Genomic DNA, 14859 nt, shown 5'->3' with positions numbered 1-14859 from the left:
CCCATGATAGATATTTAAAAATTGTGGCTCCGAGTCGTCGAGGAATGTAGATTATGGAATTATCTCTAAAACTTAGCCTTCTTGTCGCGACATAGAGTGCGATAAGTTGGAAAACAGCAAGCATTGAAATTATAACAAACTACCGATTTTGCAGTTACTATTTGGTCCAAAGGCTCTAGAAGCCACGCGACGATTGGTCAAATTGATTCCATTCGCCCAATAGGAGACCTGTTTCTAAATACAGTAGTGGGGATTCCCCAGTCGAGAGACCAGATTACGTTCCGGAGGACACTTTGCTAGGAGCACTACGAGAGTAAAGATGTAGTCATTATGTTTCGCCCTTTTTGGGCAAGTTTATGAGTTTATATCATTTTTAGTTAATGTAGGAGCTAGTTTTATTTTTATTAAAGTTTAAATTTTCTAGTAGTGCCATGTCCTGAAAAGTTTAATTGTGTTTCTTCATCATGTACGAATAATTGTTTCTTCAAATAACCGCTAAGGTACGTAAAATAAGGTTAAAATATAATTTAGGGAATTTAATTGATTGAAACTTCCATAAGAGTATTGAATTATTAAGCCTGTTATTTTTCAAGTTAATAATATTGATTGAGAATAATCCTTTTGGTTTTATTAGTGATGGAAGATACTTATAAATTTTTTTCTACAGAAGTATAGAAAGTTTTCAGTTACGTTACATTTGAGTTATTGTTTCTGGAGATATATTATCGTAGAGTATTGCTGAAAGTCAGGAAGATAGCCTTTAAATTGGAATGAAACTTTTAAGATTATGTTCATATTGAGTTTATGACATTTTTTAATTTATATTTTTCAGACTCTGTTTTCTTATGTCATTAAGGCTTTTGAATGATTTAGTAAATTTTTTATGATAGAAATCTTAATAGATGAAGAAGAAAGTTTTTCTTCTCCAGGAATTAATATTAATGAATGTTCAAATTTTAATACAATTTAAATTATTTTCTATGTGTCTACTAATTTTATTTAATTAAAGGTAAAAACTATCCACAAGATGAATCTTATAAGGCAAACATTATCTTCCCTTAAAGTGAAATTTTCAATATTTTTTTCTTTTATTGTGTTATAAAGTGTCTTGTTTTATTAGGTGATAAATTCATAATTTCAGTTTTTGGACTTGTATTTGTAGGTAAATCAAATCATAAACTCTGGAATGTTCATTTTTAATTAAGGTTCTGAGCAGTTTTGGGCGAATGCCCGTCATTTACACTTGGATTGCGTCCTATAGCTCATAAATAATAAATAAAATAAATGTTGGCTGGCGCACAAGTTTCCAACAATACTAGCCGAGCTACTATATGAAAAATTATATTTGATTTCGCAAACCAAATGAAAAATATCATATAAGTTAGCATCATTTCAATTTGAATTATTTGTGAAGAAAGATCCATTAATTCTGATAAAAAGAATCAGTAGTTTAAAGATAAAAATCTATATAAAATGAGGATTCAAATAGAATGAGAGAATTTAATTAATTGTAATCAATAGATAACTCCTGTTTTAGCTTTTGATGAATTGTAGGAAGAGTTAGAAATTAATGCTGTAATACATTTATTTACAGCGGTTCATGTGTGTCCCCAAACCAACTTCTTGTACTACCACCCCTTTGGTTCCGCAACTTTATGTAAAACCGCTTCAAGACACCCGTTCAGACGACAGGTCTAGGACGTAAGAGGACGTCGCCGTCAAGCCAAATTCAACCGGTAAAAGCTCACCGCCAAAAACAAGGTACTGTAACCCCGACGATAAAGCAACGTACAAACCAACGAAGTGCAGTGTAGTGAAACAAAGGTTCATTCGAGAATGTCAATAAAAGTGGGGATTCAAAATTATTATGAAATGGGTTATATGGGTTACTATCGACGAAATTTGGGTTCAACGGGTTTTCTCTTTCTTGAGTAATTTCATGTTGAAATTGATTGGTTATTTTATGACTGATCTTGTTTGGTTTTGTGACGTATTGCTATCTAAACGGGGATAGTAATGCGCCCCCGAATCAGATGAAGAATGTCAACAAAGTAACATGAATTGTTGTTTCTGTTGTTCGATTTTAGCTGCCAATGTTTATTGAAGCTGTTTGTATTTTTCTATTATTTCAAATTGTAGTGTTATTCTATAGTATAAACCTATTAAATCAGGCATGGCAAGATTAATTGAAGTTTTCTTGACTCTAGCCCGTTCACCTGCATGAATTAGGTATAGACTCAGGTATTTTCTAGATGTGTCGGCCTATTTCTAAATTCTAAATTTTATTCAAAATTGTCTTTCCTTATCATCTTTAAAAAAGTGCAGGCACAAAAGGGTTTTATTATAAATTAAGAATTTAATAAAAAATACTTGGGCAAGTAAATATAGTATTAAAGGTATTTTATTAAAGGAGTAAATGAATCAGTACATTCTGAAAATCTATTGAATCAAGAAGTATAAGTCTAGGCTATTAAACATATGCTATGATCATTAATTTTTGCAATATTGCGATAATTTGTTGTAGCTCTAATTCACTAGATGAATTGCTCTACTATTCCATCAGGTGCCGAATCTTGCACCCTGAGATAAAATTATATATTCATACAAGGATCTACTAGATTTTAGAGAATTTTATATATATATTTGGATTATTATTGCCAATTATCAAGTTGATCTTAAGGAACCTATTTTTGATTGAATTGTCCAAGTCAACAAGTATTAGCAAGCTTATATCGCAGCTACATGCAAAAGGATGCATATGATTTAAAATAAAGGCACATGGTAATGTTCGTGCTATAATCTAGAGTATAATGTTTAGCCTGTGATATTTTACTGATTTCAATTATTGTTCTATTTTTATATTATATTTTTATCGCTCTTATATTTTTTGCCTTGACTATTTTTTTCATTATTTGTTAATATATGTATCAAATTGTTTATGGTGTGCAATTTATTTTAATTCCTCAACACTATATATAAGTATCATATTTATATATATTTATTTTTTAATGAATTACAAGAGTTATAGGGGAAGCTCATACCGGGCTTATAAAGATTTTGAGACTGTATTCTATTGAAAAACCACGACCTAATTTTTATAATTATATATCAATATTTCATGCTCTACTGACTGATGCCAAGCAGGAGGCTACTCGTTATTTTAATATAAAGAATAACGTCACAGAAACATGCCGTACCAACGTGGGGCTGATGATGAGAGCTGAGCTCATTAAATAATTATTTGAAATTAAGTCAATTCCCATATTGAAGATAATATTGAAGACAAGTCTAGTTTATTAAAATTATCGTGATGGATAATGAAATTAGAGATAACTTATATGAGTATTGAGGAAAACAGGCGAAGTAAACTTTGTATTACTTTTTGGGGAACCAATAGCTTTAAATAAAGAGAAATTATATGTTTTAAAGAAAATTTTATATTATTGTTATTGTAAAAAATATATGTTTTATAGAGAGAGATTATATTTTATAAGCCTAAACTGCTATTACTTCTAGTCAAGAATATATTATGTATTTAAGCCGGTTGGAAAATAAGTCACAGTCTGTAAACTAGTCAGGAATTAATATTAAATATTGGGGGGGCTAGAGCATTATAAAAAACTTAAGTATAAATACCTTGTCTTTTGAATATCCAAACACTTTGCACATAACTGTTTCACTGTAAGTCCCGGTTTGTGTCTCTTTTTAAGCATTTTCGATTATTATTTATTTTAATTAGCTTTATCATATTTGACAATGATCACACTCCCCAAACTCTGAAGTTTCATATATGTACGGCGGTTGCACAGATCCCACTTTGTCGACTCCCAGCACATCAACCCCCCATGGTAGATGCCAATACGCCATGAGAAAGGGAACCAGGAAGTGTCGGGTCGATAGTCTTCAATCCACAAGGTCTGCAACCTCTATCATCCACTCGAATCGACGCCGCTGACACACCTTGAATCAACGGATAGCAGAGATCAACTTTGAAGGGGGCGAGGAGCAGCCTGCAGAACCCGCATCTCCAGAGGCCGAGTCACATCTGAGCAAACAAAGTCTATTTTCAGTCACAGAGCTAGATCCATTTAAAAAGGTAATAATGGAACAAACTAGCAGTATGTTCAATATTATGTTACAAAACACAATGGATAATATGATGCAGGAGATTAAAAAAGAGAATGCTGCAATAAAAGAGGCAAATAAGCAAACAGTGGAACAGGGCATGAAAGAGACAGCAGGCGCTATAAAATCAGTAGAACGATGGTTGGATACTATTGAGACTAAAGTAGAGAATCATAGGGAAGAATTAAAAGCAATGATAAATCTACAGAAAGAAAGTCAGGATAAAGTTACGGCAGGATTATCGGAAAGGTTGGATACGATTACCTGTGAACTCAACAAAAGGATAGATAACCTAACCACAAATCACTACACCATTCAGATTTAACAAATAACATTAAGGCCGATTGCCATCAAGAAATCAACAAACAAATTACCGTTGCCAATCAAAATTTAACAACTACAGTTGACATAATATTAACAGTATTAAAGAAATACAAAATAAACATTAATATGTCCACAAAAATGAACCAACTGCAAGTAGCATCAATCAAAACACAGAAACCTGTAAAGCTTTAAACGGAACTCTACTAATTCCAAAAATCCACTCTGACTCAATTAGATCAAGAAATAAACGCTAATAATTACACATAATAGTAATGGCAGATGGCACAAGAAAAAATAACAGCATTAGAAAATCATATCCAACACAACCTCAAGGATTCAAGCAGATAACATCAACTCACATAGTATATTGCAAGGACTGGAAAATTTGATAATACTGATCGCCATTTGCAACCTCAACCATTCATTGATCAGATAAAATTAGTACAAACTCTTGCACCTACCTCTTGGAGCATGTGGCGTCTTCGTTTGACTAGTTATTGATTGGCGAACCCCTGATGTTCTTTCGGAGTAGAGCCCATGAATTTACATCATTGGATGAGTTTGTAGCTGTCTTCCTGGAACAGTATTGGAGCAGAAGTGAACAGTTGGACGTGCTAGCGGACATCATATCATGCGATTTCAACCCTTACTTAGATGGTGCATGTACTACTTTCGTCACTGCCCTACAGTTCAAAAATTCTCAATTGAGCGAGCCCATTAACGAATTAGCATTGGCAAGTATTATTCTAAAGAAACTACCATATCAAGTTAGAATGGCACTCGCCACACAACCCATTACTGATTGCAAACAGCTGATAAATCATTTATATGGCATACAGTCTGTGATGGCAATGTCAAACCACCGTTCAGACCAAAGATACACACAGAATCAACATAACTCAAAAAGTAATCAGTATAACCGCCAAAATTATGAACCGGTATCATATGATCGCTACCGATCTGCCCCTCAATTTGAACGCCGCTATGAGCACAAGCAAAATGGTAACTGGAATAATGAAAAATTTCAAAATCGCACAACCAACCATTACGCCCAGCAGAGCAACCGCAGGAATCACTATGATGGCCGTGATCGATTAAACTCAAATAATAGTCACACTCAGAATAATTACAACAGAAATTATAAACCGCCACCTCAACAAGTAAGCACAAATTATACATTAGCGCATGCAACAGGATTAAATCAACAAAAAACACAGAACCCAACACCTGATAAATCACCATCAAAAACCGCCACCCACCATGCAATTAAAACCAGCCGCAAGCAACAACCCATTTTAAGTATCCTGTTCCCCGCCGAAGAGCAACCCGCCCCCGAAGAATCACTACCGGCCACCACCCTACAACAAGAACTGATGCATTACAATAATGAAGAAATCCCATCACCGCCAAAAATAAACAATCGCCAGGAGGAGACCGCCACCATGTATCTGCACACCACACCCGTGCATCAATCGACCCCACAGCAGACCAAGGACCCGGACCGAGAGGACAACATCCAGGACAAAAGGAGCGACCACCGCAAGGCCCGGAGACGGAAGCGCCCGAGGACACCCGACCAGCATCAGTACCGAGAAGGACTACAGGACCGAAAAAAGAACATGCATCGCAAGGCCCGGAGGTGGAGAAAGAAGCGGAAGAAACGGAGGAACCTCGTGCGCCGATGGAGGCCGCATGCACGTTTTAAACGCCCGAGGAGGACACCAGACCGGCACTTAGGAGGACAGAAAGAGATCACCGACGGCATGCATCCGCGGCACATTCGCTTCAAGAGGGCAAATCAGCGATGTGACCGGAAAAACGGATCAAATAAATGGGATAGAACCGAAGCTATTAGAAGGACTACTATCGATTCATGCGCGGACAATAGATTGGATTACTTGTGGGAGCTAATGAAGAATGGAAAGTGTCTAAGAAGAGTGAGGGAAACAAGGAATTATATTAATAAAATGGAAGTACCTGACTATTATATGATAAGAGATTATACTATTAAAGAGAAAATAAATGTTTTGATATGGTGTGTAATGTTTGTTATGATGGCTGTGATATGGATAAAAGACTGTGTTGTGGATAGGATGAAAAATATTGTATTGTTGTTGTTAAATGAATCTACTATTGATGATTGGGAATTTAATATTACAAGAATGTTTGTTGTTGTGAGCCTACTAATTTATAAAGAACTGAAATCGAGAATTTTAAACGAAAATGAAAGGAAGGATGAGTTAAGAGTGCAGGATGATTGGAAAAAGAATGGATTAAAAGGAATTATCATAAATGAAGTAAGGAATTGTTTGAAAGAATACACAAGATACAAGGGCTTTAAATTTATGATGAAAAAATTATCAATAGGACAGCCTCACAAATCAACAGCAGATAACCTCACCAGCCTACAACATCTACAAATAGAATGCAAGAAGATGCAAGTAAACCACGGGATTTTTACATGCAATATCGTCAAATTTGAAATAAATACGATAAGAAATCAAGGAAAACACCACTATCAAGCCAATTACTAACCTTTCTTAATAAATTTAATATTGATGAAGCAACCTCGTGTCAACAAATCAGATTTTTGATTTCTCCCAACTATCCAAAGCCTGCAACAAGCAAAAGAATAATTTTTAATTATGTAATTAAATTAGTTACATCAAACAAAAAAGGACACAAGCGGGGATAGAATATTTAAAATTTGTAAATTACCTTTAAAGAGAAAAAATTGAGCAGTTAGGTTAATTGCGAGTTTCGACAACCAGTTATGACGTAGGCAGTATAAATGTAGAACAAGCAGTCAGCTGGCCAAAGCCACCTGAATCGAATGTAGTACTCAACACATGATTATAAAAAGAAGTATTGTAACCCAAAAATGTTATTTATTACTGTTATTTATTATATTTATAAATGTTAGTATATTTATTTATATGTTTCATATTTATTACCGTTAGTTATGCCATGTTTGTACCCTGAAAAAACCTAAAGTGAATGCTAGTTACCCAAAACCAAAGAGCCATTAGCAAAAGAAAAGTATTGTACCTAATGTATAGAAAACTATTTATATTAAGACCTAAGAAGTACTATAAAATATAATCCCAGAAGTTTTGTACATCGAAATTATTGTCTGAAAAGAATCAATTATGAGAATCAAGAAATGTGTGTAGTTAGGTTGGCGGCCCTGCGAGCGGCGAATTTAAAAATACTATGTTTTGAGTGTTGTAAGGAGGAATGTGTCTAGAAGATTATATTTATGATATTTTATGTGTGTTGAGGAGGAGAATTTGTTATTGTATTTGAGAGAGGTCTAAAGGAGGTGCAGCAGATAGATCTGCGAACTGTGATAAAAATCTGAGAGTATAATTTATAAATAAAGTATGATATATATCGATGTATTGAAGGGTGGATTTTCATTAAAAACATTGTGATTTTCAAATATTTTGAATTCAAATTCAGGGGCGCGTGTAAAGTATTGGAAATTTGGGTAGATAAAAATCCCTAACTGAAGTATTAATAGGTCTGAGTAAAGTAACTGGCTAATATCGCCAAATAGATAACAATTAAGATTAGATAGCATCAGCTTGTTCTGGCTAAACGGTACAAAAAACCTAAAAAGGATTTGAAAGAATTTGTTGCTAATAAATATATTATCACATAAAATATTTTGAAGGTTGAGGTTAGGTATATACATTCAGTGATCGGCGACCTAATGATCGACCGAATCGAGCAACGTAGAATCTGACCAAACCCCTTGGCAGAGCTCTATTGCAACAAAACGGTATGCAATTTGAAAGAACACATGGTCACGTGGCTAACTATTAGGAAGCATGAAATAAATATTAGTATATAGAATATTAACTAGCATGTGGAGAGCATAATTAAAAAACCTAATAAAAATAATTAAGTATTCAGGAAATAGGAGGTACCAAGCGCATGAATATTGAAACAATTTGCATGCACCAATAGCACAATGGCAGTTAATAGGCGGCAATAGTATGCCAATTCAAAAATATTTATATATATTTCTATGAATGCTTGGGATTTATGTTAAATTATTGTATAGTCTATGTTATAGAGATGGCCCGAAGGCAAAGAAATTATTAAACACACAACCTAAGTAATAATTTGATATTTTTTGTACGATCTATTTGAACCTTAAATGGCGGAGGACTAAGATATTCAAATTTTATGTTAATTTGAAAGTCAGAAATGAGAATTGTAAAATTGAAAAAGGAGAACCATCACTCGCCAGCCAAATGCCACCATGAGAGGACCCTAAATATTTTAGAGCGTAATACCTTGCTATAACTTGTAAAAGCTAAAGTTAGATTGAATTATTAAATTTCTTAAAAGACTTTGTGATGCTCTTATAAAGCAGAAGTCATTTTCAATTTCAAATAATTTTGTAACCCCTTGGAAGAGACGATTCCGGCTACCATATTCCAGGACCACCAGGAGTTGGATCGACATCGGCGGCTTATAAGAAGATTTCGACACGTGAGTGAGAAATATTGAATTAGTGATGGGCGCCCTAGTGCTTCGAATTTATCTAATAATCAAAGCTAGCTCGTCGAAAGGGTTTTATTATAAATTAAGAATTTAATAAAAAATACTTGCGCAAGTAAATATAGTATTAAAGGTATTTTATTAAAGGAGTAAATGAATCAGTACATTTCTGAAAATTCTATTGAATCAAAGAAGTATAAAGTCTAGGCTATTAAACATATGCATATGATCATTAATTTTTGCAATAATTTGCGATAATTTGTTGTAGCTCTAATTCACTAGATGAATTGCTCTACTTATTCCATCAGGTGCCGAATCTTGCACCCTGAGATAAAATATATATTCAATACAAAGAAATCTACTAGATATTAGAGAATTTTATATATATATTTGGATTATTAGTTGCCAATTTATCAAGTTTGATCTTAAGGAACCTATTTTTAATTGAATTGTCCAAGTCAACAAGTATTAGCAAGCTTATATCGCAGCTACATGCAAAAGGATGCATACGATTTAAAATAAAGGCACATGGTAATGTTTCGTGCTATAAATCTAGAGTATAATGTTTAGCCTGTGATATTTTACTGATTTCAATTATTGTTCTATTTTTATATTATATATTTTTATCGCTCTTTATATTTTTTGCCTTGATCTATTTTTTGCATTATTTGTTAATATATGTATCAAATTGTTTATAGTGTGCAATTTATTTTAATTCCTCAACACTATAGTATAAGTATCATATTTATATATATTTATTTTTTAATGAATTACAAGAGTTATAGGGGAAGCTCATACCTGGGCCTATAAAGATTTTTGAGACTGTATTCTATTGAAAAACCACGACCTAATTTTTATAATTATATATCAATATTTCATGCTCTACCGACTGATGCAAAGCAGGAGGCTACTCGTTATTTAAATGTAAAGAATAACGTCACAATATAGAGCAACAAGTAAAAGAGTAAAAATAAGCATAAATATATATATCAAAAAAGTATCACAGAATAGCTCACTTATTAGGTTCTAGTTTTTTAGCACGAAAAATTACCATGTGCTTCTTAAATCATCAATCCTATGTTAGACTATGCAGCTCAGTTATCGACTTGCTGTTGCTTGTCGAATAAAATCTCATATACCTTCTTCCAAATTAATGGAAATAAATAATACATCTCAAATACATTTATATATATATATATATATATAATATATATATTATATATATATATATATTATATATATATATATATATATATATATATAAGGGATGAAGGTTCGGCCTCTGATAGAAATTAGATAAATAATTTATCCAGTGAACGTGAGCTTCATTTATATTTTTAAAATTTACTAATAAAGTTAATGATCGAGTGAGCATATAATAATAATAATAATATAATATATATATTATAACTTTAAATTTGAATAGATTAATTTCATCTGTGCATACTTAGACATGTAAATCTGATATAGTTCTTAATTAGTAAAATCGTTTTCGTACGTCTCAAGATATGGGCAAGTTTGATATTAATTCTAATATTTGTATAACCTTTAACGAGCTAGCTTTTTAAAATCTTGTTTCACTCGAAGCACTGTGCCAAAATTTATTTTTTTTTTGAAATTATAACATTATAACTTTTCCAAGATAAAATTTTATTAGAGTGCTGGATTAACATTGTGATTTTCTCACGGTATCGGAGTAATTTCATGATGTCATTCCGCACATTACGTAATTAAATTCTGATATTTCCTCCATTGTTTTCAAACGTTTTCCTAGAGTACTTAGAATTGTTGTAAACGCAAAATCATCATAAAAAATCAGTTGAACGTCCATTCTGTTGCTGAGTCTTCTAATTTGCTCGAGGGAATTTTCCTGTATTCTGTCTTTGTTAGTTGTATTCCTTTCTCATTCTATTGAGGGAAATTATTGTCGTCCCCACCACGTCCTTTGTAATTTGGTATTTTTTAATGCATAATAGTACCAGCCCTGATACCTATTTTTGAGCCTGGTTCGGTCGACTTGGAGACCTGAACAGGAGACCGCTTTTATCTTCTGTAGAGTACAGACATGTTTTCTGAGCTTAATTATTTATTGGCCTGATTGGATAATGTCTTTTCCAGACAGTTTTTTTATTCTCTCCTGGAGACTAAAATTAAATTATTGGGAATCATTTATCCCATCAGTTTGAAATTGCTAATCCTTTTATTAATTTATTAATGGCATAGTTAATTTCCATTCAGAGCGGTTGACTGCTGCACCTTATTATTATTGTAGGCTATGGATTAGTGACAGTCGAAAACCCATTTAAGAGTGATTAATGAATATTTTATAGTATTGTTGTATTGTCTTTATTTTAATAATTTTGATATTACAGGGAACAACCCCTGATTTAACAATTATTCAATTAATTTAGTTAATTTTTCACTCAATTTTGTAGTCTTACATCTGAGATGTATGACGATATCCTAATGTACAAGAAAGCTATACTAAATGGAGCCTATATTCCTATTTTTTATTGATACAGGCCATTTATATCTCTGGAATTTTGTTATTGTGAGTAAAGTCTGGAATACTCACTGGTTGTAGATCTACTGCAACTCTGTAACTTTTCATCATTCTTTTAACTAGTAATTTCTTTCCATAATCCCATTCATTATAGATTTCAAATTCTACAATTAAAACCTATAATATTCCTCTAATTTTATATTTAATGTAAATTGTATTTATTGTATTCATTAGATGATTTCTTGAGAAATCATTCATTGAATACAATATTTAGTATGATATTTATTCTAGCATTAGCTACTAAGTAGTTGTGACTTGTGTTGCAGGTTTTTTTTTGTGTGTGTGTGTGTGTGTGTGTATTCTTGAATACTCATTCGAGGATCATGCTGTAAATATGCCTTGCTGTCAAACGAGGGCTTACGAATTCGCCGACCGAGATGGCCGGTGATATCGGACATCTGACATTGCCGTGCGGGGCTGAAAGACGATCTTCGATCTGACGCCACTAGCCCGATGCCTGGAGGCCATCACCCTTCATCCTCACCCATCACCCTTTGGACACCGGACTCGAGGACGACAGATCTTAGATAAGTACTTGATAACCCCCACTACAATATCAGATGTGCCCCGTAAATTTGGTCTCTTAAAGACGTATTAAATTTGGTCTCTTAAAGACAGATTGAATATTCTATTATCCATGTAAAGATGTATTTTGTAATATTCTCTATTTTATTCTCATTATTATAAGAGCAGTCAGTCAATCGCATATCTATGTTTTTAATTCCAAGACCCTCAAACCACTAGAATTAGGATCACATTATTGATCAGATAAGAATCCGCAGATCTCAGGGTCTAGCACAATTTCAACAACTAAGCCTTCTCCGACAAAATCATTTGTCACCAGGAGACCAGTTTCAGCACTGAGGGCGCCCTATATTTATATATTTCTTGTTAACTATCACTCACATGCCGAAGTTCACAAGATGATGATGGCGATCCGAATTTCCCGTTGTCTTGGGTTTTCTGGTGGCCGAAGTCGTCCTCTCCAAGGGAATAAATAAATATCTGAATGACTTATGCCTTAATACGGCCTCACTAAGTCTCATGAGAATTATTTATCAAATTTAAACTTAAATCTTTCAAATGTACAATTTAACAAAGAAGGGACTTGTGCTCTTAAAATTTAGTGGCGTTCCATGGTGTCATCTGGCAAGCAAGTGGGCTCTGATCTACCCCTATTCTCTACGATCATACTTCCATATTCCAAATTTGCATATTATTTAAATATTCAACTACTACGCCATTGTATAATCAAATAGTCTATGTCAATCTGCTAGGATATTACCTATATCTTATGTGTTATATTTTATAATTACTCAGATTACATCTGATACATGAACTGAGTAGTGATAACTTATACATTATTATCATTTATATAAATACTGATGGTTATTTTTGAATCGACTCGTTATTACCGCCAATCAGCCACTGCAATTTGAATGGCTCATCTAAAAAATTACAAATGTATCCATGCACCTGATAGAATATACATACTTCCTTAATATTTTTATTTATTTTATGTATTTTGTACTTGCTCATTTTACACAATAAATTTTTATAAGTTTATTAAGTTGTTTTTCCATTTACAATAACATGCCATGTGGTTACCAAATCCTCTGGTTGAATGCTATTTGTTTACAAAAAAATTTGCCAAAGGTGTCTGACTAAATTTCAAATTATACGGCTTGATCGGTTATTAGGTTGCCGGCCAGTAAGTATTATAGCCTAACCTCAAAATTTCATTATTTTATATGATTCAATAAATAGCAAATAAAATTCTTTTCTATTTGGCTGTTCCAATTGTAGCCAGGATACCCGTTATTATCTGATCTCTCACTTGTTGATATCGCACCCGGCGATAACAGAGCAGCTGTTTGCTAGAGACCTATACAATCTTTTCAATGAGCGATTTTGCTTGCTATTTGAGATAATTTGTTACAAATATTGAAAGAAAGATTAATTATTAGTAAGATGATGAATAATAAAGATCAATTATCATGGGAATTGATTACACAAAGAATATAAGTACAAATTTCAATTTTATTATCATTCTTATTAGCTTAAGGCTTTGAAGGGCGAGGAGACCCAAGGATTGGTCGCTGGAGGTCACCTGATAGAAAAATCCATCCCCTAGTGGAAGTGATCAATAGAGATCAATAGAAAAAAATGTATTGATATCAATAGGTATTTGGGCCAATACACATCAATATGTATCCATGGATATGTATTGGCCCAAATACCTATTGATATCAATACAAATCAATACAATATCCATGGATATCAATACATAACCAGCTGTATTGATATCAATACACATCAATACATTTCCATGGATATGTATTGATGTGTATTTGCCCAAATTCCTATTGATATCAATACATATCCATGGATATCAATACATAACCAGCTGTATTGATATCAATACACATCAATACATTTCCATGGATATGTATTGGCCCAAATACCTATTGATATCAATACAAATCAATACATATCCATGGATATCAATACATAACCAGCTGTATTGATATCAATAAACACATCAATAGGTATCCATGGATATGTATTGATGTGTATTGGCCCAAATACCTATTGATATCAATACAAATCAATACATATCCATGGATATCAATACATAACCAGCTGTATTGATATCAATACACATCAATACACATCAATACATTTCCATGGATATGTATTGGCCCAAATACCTAATGATATTAATACAGATCAATAGCCATCTATAAGCAGCCTGTCTCCTTTATAGAAGAAATCCTCTTTTAAATCTAGGAGAGCAGCTTAGGATGAAGATAACATTTGCAAGTATTATAATATTTTAACCCAGCTGCAACTGGCATTAGACAAGAGAGTATACCTGTTTAATTATCTATAATTAATATATTAAGTGAATTGGATTCAGTGAATAGATGTCTATTGACATATTGATGAAAAATTAAGGGATGTAAATAGTTAAGACTTGAATAATGTGAGAAGTTTGTTTATTAAAATAACTCATATGCATGTCATTTATCTATTAAGGAAGGTCCTTATTGTGGTGCTCCAGAATACTTTAATCTCTTCCTGTTTGAAGTAGCAGTTTTTTGAGCTACATACTGGTTTATGTTACTGTACCTCAATTCAATCTCAATTTTTGTAGCATTCAGATTTTCCTCCAGGATCCGGTGTTTGAACATTTCTAGAACAAAAATAATAACAGTTCAAAGTATACAATCTTTACAAATTAGAAAATGAGGATTTTATTTCCTGAATTAATCTGCTAGCAAATTTATTCAATAACCTAAAAATGTATTTAAATATTCCCTCTCCTGAAAGGA

General features: G+C 32.9%; 1 protein-coding gene across 1 annotated transcript in view; it reads left to right on the top strand.

Annotated features, from left to right (window-relative positions):
* The window catches only part of LOC120349631 (protein SAND-like), a 119766-nt gene extending 106108 nt beyond the window's left edge, over positions 1–13658 (top strand). The window contains exons 7-8 of the mRNA XM_039420105.1: positions 5667–5993; positions 13584–13658. Of these exons, the coding sequence (XP_039276039.1) occupies positions 5667–5993; positions 13584–13658 (402 nt within the window). The remainder of the gene's footprint in view (positions 1–5666; positions 5994–13583) is intronic.
* Positions 13659–14859: the final 1201 nt, after the last annotated feature.

This window comes from Nilaparvata lugens, chromosome 2 (assembly GCF_014356525.2).
Source record: "Nilaparvata lugens isolate BPH chromosome 2, ASM1435652v1, whole genome shotgun sequence".
Classification (NCBI taxonomy): Eukaryota; Metazoa; Arthropoda; class Insecta; order Hemiptera; family Delphacidae; genus Nilaparvata; species Nilaparvata lugens.
The sequence above is the reverse complement of the archived record's forward strand: the minus strand, read 5'-3'. Positions and strand labels throughout refer to the sequence as shown.